At 41.9% G+C, this 16,134-nt stretch overlaps 2 protein-coding genes across 2 annotated transcripts in view; one reads left to right on the top strand and one right to left on the bottom strand.

Moving 5' to 3' along the window:
• The window catches only part of LOC311106066 (growth factor receptor-bound protein 2), a 42,004-nt gene extending 28,956 nt beyond the window's left edge, over window positions 1-13,048 (bottom strand). Inside the window, exons 1-2 of the mRNA XM_084148361.1 lie at window positions 12,660-13,048; window positions 11,064-11,361 (exon numbers count right to left, since the gene is read on the bottom strand). Of these exons, the coding sequence (XP_084004487.1) occupies window positions 11,064-11,141 (78 nt within the window). The 5' untranslated portion in view covers window positions 11,142-11,361; window positions 12,660-13,048. The remainder of the gene's footprint in view (window positions 1-11,063; window positions 11,362-12,659) is intronic.
• Window positions 13,049-14,181: 1,133 nt separating this feature from the next.
• LOC311148244 (melanin-concentrating hormone receptor 1-like) lies at window positions 14,182-15,737 on the top strand (the record flags this gene model as incomplete). The annotated part of the gene is made up of 2 exons (XM_084185147.1): window positions 14,182-14,260; window positions 14,707-15,737. The coding sequence occupies 2 exons, from the start codon at window positions 14,182-14,184 to the stop codon at window positions 15,735-15,737; spliced, it is 1,110 nt and encodes a 369-aa protein (XP_084041273.1).
• Window positions 15,738-16,134: the final 397 nt, after the last annotated feature.

The raw sequence follows: 16,134 nt of genomic DNA, 5'->3' as shown, positions 1-16,134 counted from the left end.
GATGCAGCCATTTGCCGTTAGTGAGAAGAGCGAAAATCCAGTGTTTTATTTTTGTAATCTAAAATAATTTGACATCGGACTCTATTTCCTGTTTTATTTTCAAAACCATTGCAGAATAAATTCCTCACCTTTTCTGGCCATGATGGGTTCCATATTCCTGAATACAACAAATTACCATGCGCATCACTCATTTAATTGAGCCTATGTGAATAGATAAGCCATGTATTTCAAGTTCTGCTGTATGTGATCCCATAGGCAGCGCAGTTTATAGCCTACAGACGAATTTAACAGGTGAACAACAAGACAGTTGATATTTTTCTTTGAAGTATGTATGCTACTATTGTATGTAGTCTACTGTAAATGTTTTGAGTAGCCTAGAAAATGTTTCAGAATTCATGGGCAGTCCAGCATTTTTAGGTTGGGGGAAAAGTCATTGCAAAAGATTTTTGAATTCAAACGTTCTGCTGACAGCTCCACAACAATTTGGCATTGTATTCTCTTTCAGAAACTGTCGTCACAGTCCTTTTCTAAATACAGCATAAATAACTGCAAATTTTTTTTACATTCTGCCAACACAGTAAATAGATCGGTAGCTTATGTAAAATATTTGACAGTATGGGTAGGCTACAGTATTTCTGTGCGATAGGAGCGCGACATCATAAGCCTATTTAATCTTAGAGCCTATACAAAAGCAGGACATAGAAACAATCTATTGATAAACAAAATATTTAACAACAATTCGTCGTTTGCATAGAAGTGTGGGCTGTACCCTACATTTAAATTGATTCCAAAATCCAACCAATCTTGCAAAATATGCGGACAGGCATGTTGTTTGAAAAAGTCACTGCAAAATATCAGAACATTCTGCCCACACCTCCACAGAAATATGATCAAATTTCCAATTGCTTTTTCTTTTACAAACTGCCATGACCTAATTCGAAAAAGTGCCAAATTATACAGCAAACAAAGTGCGTTATTGTCACCATAAAAGGTGAATGGAGGGCATTTTCTGGGCAGAGTTTTATTGCTCGTTCACGATGCAGTCTGGTTTATAACGGAAACATGAGTATGTATGGCTTGCGCCAAGTTTATAAATCTCAATGTTTTTGTACACGCGCAGATTTTTCAGAAATGGCGCACACAGAAATGTTGTGTGAAATTTACGCAACGTTTATAAAATGAGGCTCCTGTGTAACACACGATACAATAAGTTACACAAGTCTCAAACCTAAACACTACTTGGCTATTCCCCTCAGGGGGTGTTTGTAACGGTGGATGATTTGAGATGGGTGAGTAAAAGTACAGTAAGCATTGCCTAAAAACATTGAAAGTACTTTAAAATCAGTAGCATTTTTATTTCACAAAAATGATACGTACATGCATGACGTACACTGACTGGACGCATCTGGCATCAGGGCTCATGTAGCCTTAGCTTCCGTTGTGCTAGAAGAGCACAGTAATGAGGTATTGGCTACCCTGACATATGGCATGACCCTGTGACTTGAGATGCCCATAGGAAAAACATCTAGGGCAGATAAAAAAGGAGATTTACAGTTCACTGCTTCTACATTATGGCATTGGCCGCATTATAAATGGCACTCTGGTTCTCAAATAGAGTGCAGTCTTTTGCTGTACAAATAGATCTGAAAAAGCACTGGCTGCATTCATGCTTCTCAAAGGAGAACTAGCCTATGGCATAAAGAATAGGGGGCTTCAAGTTCCATTGTCAGAGGGCCCATCTTTTTATTCTAATCCCATAATGGCATGAGATATACTAGGCCTCCTTTTCAACTGAGATGTGAAATGACAACTGTCAAGCATATCTCATCATAGTGAAATCAGGTTATCATTTAAAACCCCAACCCCAAGGAGAATTTTTAGAAACCACCCAAAACCAAAATGAGTTCCTTCCCCTTTTTAAAACAGATGCAAAATCACATGACACACTGTGAAACTAAGCCGATCAGCACAATGTGAGGAAAAACATTTACCAGATATGTTTCATATCAGCTACGTACATTTTAGTGTGGGCTAAGATTATTCTATTAACACTTCTCTATTTAGTTTAATACGTAAAGAACCTCTGCACATTATCATTGAGCAGAAATATTCTGGTCTAACAGCTTTAAAATGTATGTTTAATAAAAACAGGAAGGTAGGAGTTACAGCTCTGTCGTGTATGCCATTTACTGATAAGCAGAAAAAACATTGTGCAACACCACACACAAAGATGTCTACAAGAGGTACATTTGCTTTAATTACAGTTAGCCTAATATGGATAGTATAAGTCAGGGCCAAGACTACCATCAAGCGCCTGAGAAAAAAACTCTTAGTAGGCTAAACGGAGCGGGGAAAAAGCGTAGAAAAAAGCCTTTGTTGTAGGAACATTTCAGCTGTTGTTGCTGTCATAATCTGATTGTCCGCTTAGTCTGTGCCTGTAGCAAATGAGAGGTATATGTTTTTGTGCATGACTCAGGGCTGCAAATTAGAGAGGGATCCCTGGCTGGTCAATCAGCTGTGTATGTCAGAGAGGTAGAGGCCATTGAACAGCGCAACCTGAATGCTCAACACAATGTGAAACCAACAGGACCATACACTGCACACGTACCCACCGTGGTCAGGATCAAAGGCATGTCACATGAGAGTGGCCATGACCACTCACACAGAAAACACTGAAAAGGCTATGCGGACACTCCTGACCTGCAAACCGATATTTAATTTTAGAATTGGTTAAAATTAGGCTACGGTAAGGGTTAGGGTCTGGTTAAAGAAAGGGTCAGTTTTAGATGCTTTTTTTCCTTCCGTTTTGCAGGTCAGCAGTGTCCTTATAGTCTCTCCCAGCAAACACATATGAAGGGCGACACATTGAAAGAGTAACATCAGAGAGAACACAAATAGGCTACATATACATTCACACACAAAATGCACAGACTAGTTTCCAAACTTTACCCTACAGCGCAATCGTGGGTAAAAACACGGACTTTTTGTCAGCTCTCATGGAAATAGAACCAGTCTAAGTCTTCCTTCCCTCTTTTCGGGCAATGGAAAGAACTCCCAAGAGCGCTACGCAATTAGGCAATAATGGCCTTCAGAAGCCATGTAAAAATTATGACCAGCTCTATTCCAAGAAATAGAAATAGCATGGGCTTTAGTGCACCTTAATTATTCAACAAGACATTGCATTCTAGCGAGAGAAACCAGTAACACAAACTATTAATCCAAAGTGACTGCTGTCGTATTCACACACAAAACCTACTGACTGAATACTGAGGGAAAGAGGTTTAAAGATATCTTGATTTCACTGAGTCCATCTTTCAAATCTGGATTATAGAATGATTTATATTTATGAAAAAAAGACATTGTCATGTTTATGAAACACAACAAAGGCTTACACAGCAGCAGCCTGAGGCGATTAATGCATGTTATGTTCCAATCCCACCCCTTTCATCCCATCAATGGTCGAGCTTTAGATAACTAGTTATGTAAAGGGTATTTTCTAAAAGCAGGCAGAAATGAGGGTGAAATAAATTGCTGTGTGGCACCAGCTAGTCGCTAAACATCTTCTCAACTGTTTGGATTAAGAATCCTATTTCAACATTAAGAGGCCTTCAGTTGATATCCCGTCATTGACATACAGTTTATCAATCACAGATATAGGCTAAACCTTTCTTCCATCAGCTACACCACCATACTGTAGGCATTGACATCACAGCACAGCTTCTGGTTTGTGAGGGTCAACTCACAATCTTGTTCAGAGGACAGAGACCCTTACAGTCTAGGCTTCAGCCACCCAGAGACCAACAGTGACACAGAGAGAGAGAGGTGACACAGAGATGACACATTGTGTGAAACACAAGGGCTCAACAGATGCTCCTGTGTGGTGGAGGGGGGGTAGAAAATAGAATACAACCACCACATCTCTCCATGCTGGTGCACTTAAGGCGATTTTGGGGGCTTTGAATAAACAAAGCCTCAACACAGGCCATTCTCTCGTGAGATAGACCGCTTGTCTCGAAAGCATAGATGCTTATGCTTAGCACTAGCAGGCAGTACTGGAGATAGATGCTGAGAGAAGCGTGCCCTCTGACACTGATACTCAATCTTGGATGGCTTTTTGAATGCAATGGCTTTTTGAATGTAATACCCTGCATGCAAACTAAACTGGCTTTAATAATTCAGTACAGACAGAAGAAACAGATACTAAGCTTTAAAGAGGTGAAAGTTATACAAAGTATCATGATGAATAACTTGGAATAGATTCATTTTGGTATGTAGGCTAGACCTTTGTCATCAATCACAAGACTTTGAAGCAGTCTACTCTACAGTATGTGAACCTGACAATTTGTATAAAACTGCACAGACTTGGAAACGGAATGGCTGAGCTACCTAGTTACCTTTCCCCTTTTAAAAATATCACACTGACAGCTTTGTCTGATATGATACCCTAAAATTAAACTGACTGATTCTCTATCACAAATCAAAATGTCCAGACTGAATGGAAGCAGCAGTGTCTTGGCCAGCAAGTGCCAACTATGACAGACAAAACCACCCAATGACATTATAAAGCACCCACCAAATTATTATCCATTAAAACAGGCTATTTGGAGGAGTTGAGGTCAATATTCACACTGTGCCATAGAACCATTCAGTTATACAATAAGTAGACTTTATCTGAAGTGATTGTTCTGTACACAGACATGATCACACTGCTGTGTTGGGGGCATGTAGGCCTATACACTGCGGGCCGTAGCAGTTAGCCAGTCAAGTGCATGAGTGGGCAGGTGTCTGTCGCAACCATTAGATTAAACAAATTTACTTTGACCTCTGTTCAAATTCTCCAGAAATGTGGGTATCCTGCTTGACATCTAACCATTAACACAAAGAATATCTGAATGCGTTCCCACTGTACTTGGCTACGCCTACGTCAAAGCTGTTTGAGACATAAGGCAGACGGAAAAGGCCCATCAGCACTAGCCATGTAGCAGGCCATTTAAAATGTGACCAACTCTACCTTGCAACTGGTGACTCTCAGACCTGCGAGTTTGGGAGCAGGCAAAACCCGAAGGGACAAATCCCACTCTCCTCAAATTGATAGCGGCCAACCTCAAACAGTCACAATGATATGGAACGGCAGCTTGCTAAAAGGCAGAACACAACCCCCTGGATTTCAAACTGTTGGTTTATAATCTAGGATTAAGCTTTTTAAGTGTCATATTCCAGTTATGCTCAGTACACTTTGACGATTACCTTACCTCAGGGGAACAATTGGTCTGAAGAGAAGCCCATGTTAGCAAATAGTGGTTGCTCCAAGCTACCTTCAAGGTTTAGGCGTATGGCAAAGACTGAAAACACAATCTTAGGCATTATTGTATGTGCATTTGCTGTAGTTAACTCTGCAACGTCATTTGCATTGCAGTCAACGAAAGTTATGCGTCACCAATAAATGCCCCAAAAAAAGATAATGGAGAGATAAAACTTGCTAAACGAAAGCAGCCGAGAATAGTCAATCACATGGATGCTGGTGCGCTCTGCTTAATTTTGTGGTTTAGCCTACGTGCTAAACATGCCATGATGTGAGGCGCCTGTGGGCATTTTGGGGGAGGGAGAGAGAATATGGGCCTGTTCTACCCTGTCCCACAGAAGTGTAACCTGGAGGGGAGAACATTCAGACATACGTCCTGCTCTATCAGTTGACTGAGGAAAGGAGGGAACAGAGAGAGAGGGGGGGGGGGGGGGGGGGGGGGGGGGGGTAAGATAAATAAATTAAGAGACTGATAGTTGGAGAAAGGCAGACTTGTCAAGTGAACGGACTACGGTTCCCCTCCAACCTGGTGGTGCCAGATGAGGTAGCCATCAAAAAAGCACTGCTTCCAAATTTCAGATTCTGTCTCCCCTCTATTTCTGTGAGTGACTCTGAAGGGAAAACCTCAGTGACAGCATTGCGACATTGGCAAGTCACCGCTACTGAAGAAAAACTGCTGTTCTGGGGGTGTTGCTCTCAATAGGCCGACCATCCAGTCTCTGAATGTTTTTGGCTTCACTGCTCGCCACTGTTCTGTTGATGACCCCTCTTTCCCAGTCCGCTCACCCCCTGCACTCATTCACATCAATGGCAATTATGTTTCAAGGGTAAACCATTTGAATTCAATCACTTTTTGACAGCACACCTTTTGATTTGAATGAAACCTTCCATACATATTTTCCCATTGTAGAAGTGCACAGAAAGTTACTTTTTAGACCTAAATGCAAAAACATTCAAGAGATAGTGGTGCTCGAAGTTGACCTATTTTGTATACCCCACCATACTATGAGACATCCATGTCTTCATCACTGGAAAATCTAAACGGTTGAGATTGATATCATTTAAAAGCTTACAAAACAGGGTTGTCAAACTTTTATAATTTCTTGAAAAAATGTTTTTTTAGTAACAAATGTCCTTTTTAACCTACTCCGATTTTTGTAGCCTAGATCCTATTTTACATCTGAGGCGTTTGTGTTGTGCCTGCCATCGGCAGAGACACAACATGCTCTTGAATACAGGGTGGGTGTAATGTATTGGCTGATAAATGTACTAAAATGCAAATTACATTTACATTTCAACTGTCAAAATGGTACCACAAAGATGGTTGAGGTCCACACATCAGAGAATGTTGACTTGAATGGGAATATCTGTTGAGTTAAATTTTACTGTCAATCCTCCATAGGAACTATTGAAATCATAGAAATATAGATAATAGAATAGACAAATTTTATTTGCCACATGTGCCAGTGAAATGCTTACTTACAAGCCCTTAACCAACAATGCAGTTAAGAATTTTTTTTAAAGAATTAAAGTAATAAAATAAAATAACAATGCAAATAGTCCGGGTAGCCATGATTAGCTGTTCAGGAGTCTTATGGCTTGGGGGTAGCAGCTGTTAAGAAGCTTTTTGGACCTAGACTTGGCGCTCCAGTACCACTTGACGTGCGGTAGCAGAGAGAACAGTCTATGACTAGGGTGGCTGGAATCTTTGACCATTTTTAGGGCCTTCTGCTGACACTGCCTGATATAGAGGTCCTGGATGGCAGGAAGCTTGGCCCCAGTGATGTACTGGGCCGTACGCACTACCCCCTGTAGATTTCAATTGACATTCAACGGTGGGTACACCAGTGGCCATCTTTGTGGTAGTAATTAGAAGTTAAAATATCAATTTCAATGGTGTCCCAGCTAATTTGCAGTGGTCTGAAGGGATAGGTTCTTTCTATTAATTATAACTATGATTGAAATGAAACGCACCCTGTATTTCAACACAACACAAAAACCTCAGATGTAAAATAGGATTAACGCTATAACATATGCCAATATGCAAAAAATCTGAGTTTGTGGTTTTTGGACAATTTATGTCAATTTCTATTACACTGAACAAAAATATAAAATGCAACATGTAAAGTGTTGGTCCCATGTATCATGAGCTGTATCATGTATCATCACTTGTATGGCGTTGTGTGGGCGAGCGGTTTGCGCTTGTCAACATTGTGAACAGAGTGCCCCATGGTGGCGTGGGATTATGGTATGGGCAGACATCAGCTACGGACAACGAACACAATTGCATTTTATCGATGGCAATTTGAGTGCACAGAGATACCGTGACGAGATCCTGAGGCCCATAGTCGTGCCATTCATCCACCGCAATCACATGTTTCAGCAAGGATCTGTACACAATTCCTGGAAGCTGAAAATGTCCCAGTTCATCCATGGCCTGCATACTCACCAGACATGTCACCCATTGAGCATGTTTGGGATGCTCTGGATTGACGTGTATGACAGCGTGTAACAGTTCCCGCCAATATCCAGCAACTTCGCACAGCCTTTGAAGAGGAGTGGGACAACATTCCACAATCAACAGCCTGATCAACTCTATGCGAAGGAGATGTGTCGCACTGCATGAGGCAAATGGTGGTCACACCAGATACTGACTGGTTTTCTGATCCACGCCCCTATCTTTTTTTAAGGTATCTGTGACCAACAGATGCATATCTGTATTCCAAGTCATGTGAAATCCATAGATTAGGACCTAATGAAGATATTTCAATTGACTGATTTCCTTATGAACTGTAACTCAGTAAAATCTTTGAAATTGGAGTTTATATGTATGTTCAGTATAAAAAAAAAAAAAGGACCTAGAAATTATAAAAAATAGTTTGACAACCCTGTTTATAAGTTCTTTTTTTGTGTCACATACACCGGATAGGTGCAGGGAAATGTGTTGTTTTACCGGGTCAGTCACAGTAGTACGGTGCCCCTGGAGCTTTAAACTATACCAAACTCAACTGTTTATCTTTTCCAGTGATGAAGACATGGATGTCTCATGGTATGGTGGGGTATGCAAAATGGGCAAACGTTTATGGAAAGTTTTGTTTAAATCAAAAGGGATGCTGTCAAAAAGTGATTGAATTCACCCATAAGTGAGAAGCAACACTTCATTCTACTGAGAACCCCCTGGTGAATCCTAGAAATCGAATCCAAAACACGTCAGCCAAAGAACAAAAGGCAGCACACAGAGAAAGGATTATGAGGTGCAAGGTGCCAGGGACAGAGCTGGAGGAGGGGCTAGCCAAGAGCACTTACTTAAAGAGATTCTCTAGGACGATGAACCATAGACCTCCTCATGCTCTGGTAGTGCATACTCCTTTCAGTCATTCAAACTCATGCCTCTGCAAGATAGACGGGCTGACAATGTCCTTCTCCGTGTTGAGGATGTGATCAAGTGTCAAACATTTATTTTGAAGGGTAAAAAACAGACTGTCAATCAACAAACATTTCACTCTGGGTAGCGTGCTGTCTACTTCTAGAAGTTAACTTCTTTCAGAGTAACACTAACGATTCTGGCTGTGAAAATTGTGGAGACCACTTTTTTCCTTCTGATATGCAAATGTAATAAGAACCCTTATATTTAGCTCTACTTTCTGAGCCGACTCTCTCCCCCAGAGCCCCTGGTGAGATAAGGCCTCTTCCAAACCCCATACCGAATCACTTACTGACAAAAAAACAGGCCAAAATGAATTCATACATTGCCATAGACTAAAAAGCAGTTGACTGCACCAAGTCCGCAGACAATCTTCTTCATATTTATAAGTAAGAATATTCAAGAGACATGAGAACTCCTCAAGATCTAACTGACACATACGAAGGGAGGCCGAATGGAAAGGCCTCTACCACACAAGGACATTTTAAAATGTCTACCACAGATATAATGAGAAGTGTTCTCATATGGCAGGACCTACTTACAAAGATAGCACTTAGATGAGGGCTGAAATTAAACTGTTGGAGGGAGAACCTTTCATGTACATCGTTTTTAAATGCCCATGCAATCAAAATTAATTATTGCTCTTCACTCACACCAGTATTCCACGGGTCTTTCTCAGATCTCTGTCGATGATGGTGCCGAGGCCATGTGGGCGCGTGGCGGTCTAGCCTGCGGCTTATGCAACTCCTGCAGGAATTTTAGAGTATCGCTGTGCTGCAGGCTTGGTGTTCTGCTATCAAGCTGCTCGCCGCCTCGCCCTCTGATTAATATTTATGCAGAGCTTGGTGCTGCTGGGGGCTTGGGGGGTGTCGCACCACGCTGGCATCTGAGACTAGGAGAGACAGGAGTCTATCTGTGGCTGGGGATTGCCTACTCCTTGTCACCCCAGCGTTGGACCTGTCCTAAATGAAGAGTATTGTGTTTCTGTGGTTATAGGGGTCTTGTGTAAGAGATCACTGTGCTTAACTAGCTTTAAGCATTACTTAACTATGCTTTAATCTCATAAATGAGCAAGTCAAGAACATATTTTCTGAGTGTGACTCATCTTGATGAGACTGGGTGGGTTACAAAAAGGAGTGGGAGATGATTCCTGATACCGTTTCAACAGCAGTGTTCTCTCCACCTGCATGAGAGGCGGGTGGGTAACTGTTGCCTGTCAACACACACTGCTATTATGGTGTAAACACAGGGATGGTTTGCACTGGTGTGTCATGTTCATCAAGTGTCCCAGAGGGGAAAACATCTCTTTTGACATTCATCCATGACATGAATACACAAATAGTGCATGAGGCATTCTAAGGGGGTGTATGGACTGTTAATAGCCACACAAAACACTACAGAATGCCATAAATAGTTCAAAGGATTCAAAGTGGAAAGAACCTTACAAACACGTAGTTGCTAGCAAGACAGAGGTTTAGCTCCATTTGCTACACACACCATCATTTGAAATGGAAATCAGATAAAACATATGATAGCTGGTGTGCTTAGGCAGTAAACTTACCCCCTCTTTACCTAAAACCCATTGACGTTCAACAGAGGGATTATGATGATTACATTTAAATCCCAGAGCACTTGCGTAGACATTTTCCCCATGTCCTTCCTAATATCTTGCAGTCCCATGATGATCAAGCTCTGTAAATGGACTGAGCTCTTTTCAGGGAACGTGAGAGTGAGGCTTTGAGTAAGATGGCTGTCTGAAGTGATCCATTGGCCCCAGGTTGTGTCAGATTAGAGAAATTGCAGGATTGGCATTTCAATACAGTGAAACAAAAACATCCACAAAGCCCTTGTGTTCCCTGTGTTGAGCCCCATCACACTACTAGGCCTAAATTTTGTATTGAACGTACTATGTTGTTGGCTTATTCATTGAATAAGGTGTAGCTTCAGATACCGATACTATATTGTGTGTGAAGAAAGGGACGAGGAAAGAAAGTGCAGAGAGGAATATTGCAGAAGGCAACAACTCTGAAAAATAAGCTGTTGTGTTGCTGTTCTTTACTAGATGTGGGACGATAAGGCCTTTGAACTTTTCCTTGACAAACATTTTATTGTATCTGGTTTGCAATAGAAACACATTTATTTTCCATTTTTCTTGACAATTGAGGGGCATATGCTCCCAGAACAGCAATTTGATGTGCCGGTAAAACTTACTGTCCATTAATTGTAGATTAACAACAGTTGATCAGCTGAATTATACAATCATTTAAAGCAGAAAACTAGCTGTTACCAAGCCTTGCAATTAATGAATTTGAAGACAAAAAAATGCACTCATCCTACCTTTAGAACTTCCCCACGTTTAAAACTTAACTCGTCGTCAGCAGTGGCATTGAAATCGTATTTGGCAACGGCCTCCATGGTACTGGTTGTTGGACAACTGTGTATAACCGTGGGTTTAAGGTACTTGATAGGGTGAATGTTGTTATATTCCCTGTCGTTGATGTGTGGAGACCAGCAGTGTCAAAATAAAAACACAGTTCCAGAATTCAATGATCGGTTGCTTGCTCCGAGTCGCTCCTCCCGTCTATGACCCGTTCCTTTAGGGCTGGATCCTCACATAAAGGTCACAGTAAGATATCTGCAAAAAAAGGAGAAACATGCCACATATCCGATAGTGCATTAATATCTAGCGTCTCTGTTTATGTCTGGATGCTGTGTCGGTCGACAACTGTATGATGATGGGGCTGAAATTGACAGCTGTTCTTCAAAAGAGATGAAGGCCGACAGTTGATGTCTCTCTGGCGTGCACTTGATACATTTGATGATAAAAAGAAACCAAACAACAGTGAGATGGGTGGAGTTCGTTTTGCATGGCCTGGTGCCCTGGGTGGACTGAGTTTATTCATTTTAGACCATTCCATTGGTCCTTAAGTGTAATCTCCACCCACCCAGGGCACCTGGCAATGCAAAACGAACTCCACCAATGTCAGAATTCAATCCACACTAGCGGTTGGCCAAGATTTGACAATTGACAGGCCATTGTTGGGTCAAGGAATGAGGGAGCTCTAAAGTCTGTAGCTACTTGTTGTAGTGTAACATGCCTCATACGAAGTGGTTTACTAGCTGTCCAATCAGATTCGTTGTTCACTAAACGTTTCTTAGCCTGTTTGTTACACACACAACAATCAAAACCAGCACTGGAATATACAATTTCTTAATCTCTGCATCAAATCTACACTTTCTGCTAGGGAGGTCACTACTAGTTACCCAGGCTAACTTACCAATCATGCGAAGTACGTTATATTAAGTGACTAGCTAGCTAGCGAACAACATCTTTCTAGGTTATTATTTGACAACAATTCACGTTTATGGGAGGCTCTGTCAACTCTCGTTATCAGTTAAGTTTCCACTTGTAGCCAAGTCAGTTTTAGCTAACGTTAGGTACCCACATTACGGCCAGTGACAAAGACAATTGTACTACATTTGCGTTAACATGTTGGCTATAGTTACAGTAGTTTACTTCACTTATTTTGGTTGTACTGTGAAACAACGTTTCCAGCTGTTTTGAATTAGAGCTAGAAGCCAGTTCAAACGCTAGACGTCTGAGAGAGGAAGCTAACGTTAGCTAGCAACTAGCCAAAACGAAAAAGCTAGCCGGCTATTTAGCTAGCTAACGTTACTAGTAACAACAAACACAAATTAAAAACACCAACTTTGTTAACAGTTATTCATTTAATGTCTAAGTTACATGCTTGTGCACAGCTATGTATGTGAATTCGTCGTTTCTGAAGAACTGCATGGCAAGCAGAGAGGCCTATTAGCTAGCTACAGTAGCTAACCAAAACCAAAAATACAGTTTCGCATGCTAACGGGTACTGTAGTGTTGCTGGCTGGTTGGCTAGCTTTTGTATGCAGTAGAACGAGACAAAAACTCACCCGCTAGTTTCTGTGAAATGTAAAGTTCTTGCTTGATCAAATGTCCTTATTGTTTAGAATCCACCCTTTACAGTTTTGTTAGTGGAGGTAAATGTACAAAATACGTATGTTTTTGCTTAAACCCGAACTAGCTAGCGACGTTTATTTCCGCTTCCTTCCAGATGGTTCGGGTGCTGCTACGGCTCGGCTCCTGCCTCGCGCTGTGAGCAGGGTGTCTGACCGGCCCATAGGTCTCGCCTTCTAGCCACTGGACCATCTATCGCGATACTTTCACCTGATGGCTAGTTGCGTTGCTATTTTTCAAAATTCAAATACAGCGCAAATAGATGTCTCTCTGTCCGTCACATAACTTTGGTATGCCTGATGCATCGATAGGCAATATAGATTGTGTTGCTGTACTATTTTAAACACATTTCTGTTACATAGTTAGTTAGATGGTGAAAAACATAGGAAAGTGCGTCATCTAGTGGCAAAGGGTGTCAACTACAGTCTACACACAAAAATAACGCTTACACCCTGATGTCATGGGAAGAAAGTCAAGGAAATTAATGATTGGAATATAAATAGCTATATTTAGATGTATTGTCAATGTCCCCCTATCCTGGAAATTGTGACACTTTTTTTCTTAGTTGTCAATCCAACAAACAGTGCCATCACAAATGGGCATCAATCTTGACAGTGGCACTGTGTTACTTATGCACTCAGGCACTTACAAACTGGTATCACACATAGCCTATTATTGCTACGATGTAAAATCAGTTGTCACTAGGTGTCTCTATGTACCCCTCCTCTCTTTCTCTACCATATAGGGGAGGATGCGAAGCCACCATGTGAAATGTTGGCAAGGTACATCACTGTAAACCTCACAGGCTCTCTTACAAGAAGTATTATTGTGTGAGGGAGTGCATTGATTAGCAACACTACTGGTGTAAAGATAGAAGAAGAACAACTGGATTTTGAGGAGAGGCTACAGAAATAAAAGCAGGAAAAGGTACGTTTCTACAAATTCACCCCGTCTCCACTGAATTACTTTGATTGATTAATTGATGTACTAGAATAACTGGAGCCTGGTTCATCACCATAATTACAGTGCACAGCATAGACAAGGGCGCCCGTGCCTTTCTTTGGGTCTAAGATGTTTACAATTCAGGTTGTAAAGAATGTTGAGTAGTTGCAAATACTTCTCCTGCAAGGTATTATTATAAAATATATATTTTTTACATTGTTTTATCTTTTGGACACTGTGATGAGGACAAGGAATTTTCCGAATATTTTTTAATGTCATTACAACAATTATTGCCACTATGAAATAATACATTCCACAATTCGACTGCATCTATTTGAGCATGAAGTGGGTTTTATTTACAGTACCCAAGCAGTACAATAATAGTATAGCTACTGATTATATAATATTTATTTATATAGTCTACTTTGATGGTAATTAGGCCTACGTTATTTGCCTGTTTTCACATAATTTTTATTTCAGAGCTCATCCTTTTGTTGAGCTTAATCTAACTTCGAAATGGACTTCGAAAATGTGTCGAACGAGAACTTGTCTCAGACCTCTCTCCCATCATACAACTTATCTGAAAGTCCAGCAGGTAACCTGCGATTTTCCTGATTTCATGCATGAATGTTATAATGTAAACTCAATGTTAAAGAATTAAATGTTATCCCGGGAATTTAGTCCTGTGACTTTTACATTACATTTAAGTGAAATTACTAAATGTAAACGTGTTGTTTAATTAAACAACAAGGCCCTAGGAGGTGTGGTATATGGCCACGGCTAAGGGCTGTATTCAGCCAATCAGAATTCAGGTCTCAAACCATCCAATTTATAATTAGCAATGAATATCAGTACCACATGAATGGACAGCTCCCATCTCTGAGGATTAGTTTGGAGTCTTTGATCTTTGTGATGGAGCGGCCAGGGGTGACAGTATACTGTTAGTAAAATCAAGACTTATGCAAGCTAACACCTGTCTGATTGTTGACTGAATGACACTGCAACATGAGACTGAATGTACTTTTCGTATCATACTTACAGAAAATGACGTGCCCTACCACAACGTCCTCATGCCCAGCATTTTTGGTGTCACCTGCTTCTTTGGGATTATTGGCAACTGCATTGTCATCTACACCATTGTGAAGAAGACTAAGTTCAGAGCCCAGCACACAGTGCCAGACATCTTCATCTTCAGCTTGTCTTTAGTGGACCTCCTCTTCCTCCTGGGCATGCCCTTCCTCATCCACCAGCTCCTGGGCAATGGTTGCTGGTGCTTTGGTGACATCATGTGCACAGTCATAACCGCCCTGGACTCCAACAGCCAGATAGTGAGCACCTACATCCTCACTGTCATGACTCTGGACCGCTACCTGGCCATGGTTCATCCCATCCGCTTCAACCATGTGCGCACACCCTGCATGGCGGGGGCTGCGGTGGGGCTGGTGTGGGTGCTCTCTCTGGTCTCCATCACTCCCGTGTGGATGTATGCTGGCCTTATGCCCCGAGGAGACGGCTCAGTGGGCTGTGCCCTCCTACTGCCCAACCCAACCACTGACACCTACTGGTTCACCCTCTACCAGTTTGTGCTGGCCTTCGCCTTGCCTCTGGTCATCATCTGCGTGGTCTTCTTCAAGATCCTCCAGAACTTGTCTGCCACGGTGGCCCCCCTGCCCCAGTGCAGCTTGAGAGTGCGTACACGTAAGGTGACCCGTATGGCTGTGGCTATATGCCTGGCCTTCTTCATCTGCTGGGCTCCGTACTACATCCTGCAGCTGGCCCACCTGGGGGTCCAGAGGCCCAGCTTTGCCTTCCTCTATGCCTACAACATTGCCATCAGCATGGGTTACGTTAACAGCTGCATCAACCCATACCTCTACATCGTGCTGAGTGAGACCTTTAAAAGGCAGTTAATTGTGGCCATCCGGCCGACCAATCGGGTCTTCAGGGTGAACCCTGGCATGGCTGACGGCAGTGTGAGTCTGAGACTGGCCCCAGAGTGTAATCATCAGTCTCAGTCCTCCAGAGACCTACTAGTACACAACATGCTGCCTGTCACTGTAGCTGTGCACTGAGTCACCAGCCCCAGCCCAGCCCCATCCCTCAGCCCTAGTCCCATGAATCTGGGCTCTCTCTCAGCTCAGCGGGAACTGGTGCCCCCATCAGACAGTCATGCTCCCAATGTGTATGACATGGTTAACGTGCAATGTATGTAGTATGTTGAGTGTGTAATGTACAGTATCTATTTTGTATACAGCAGTACTGTGTTTACAAGACAATCTTCCCCTCAGGGACATTAAACTTGATCTTATTCATCCTATCCAATCATGCTCCCATGAAGGAACTGTGAATACAGGGACTTTGTACTAGTATTCAGTTGGCAATTGAACTGTAGGCTATTAGTAACAATGTGAACTTTAAAAAAATGATGCCAGTCCACAGTTATCAATAACACTATTTTGCAGTTCTGTT

Source organism: Coregonus lavaretus (genome assembly GCF_964263955.1).
Source record: "Coregonus lavaretus genome assembly, chromosome: 2".
Lineage (NCBI taxonomy): Eukaryota > Metazoa > Chordata > Actinopteri > Salmoniformes > Salmonidae > Coregonus > Coregonus lavaretus.
This window is presented reverse-complemented; position numbering and strand designations above follow the sequence as displayed.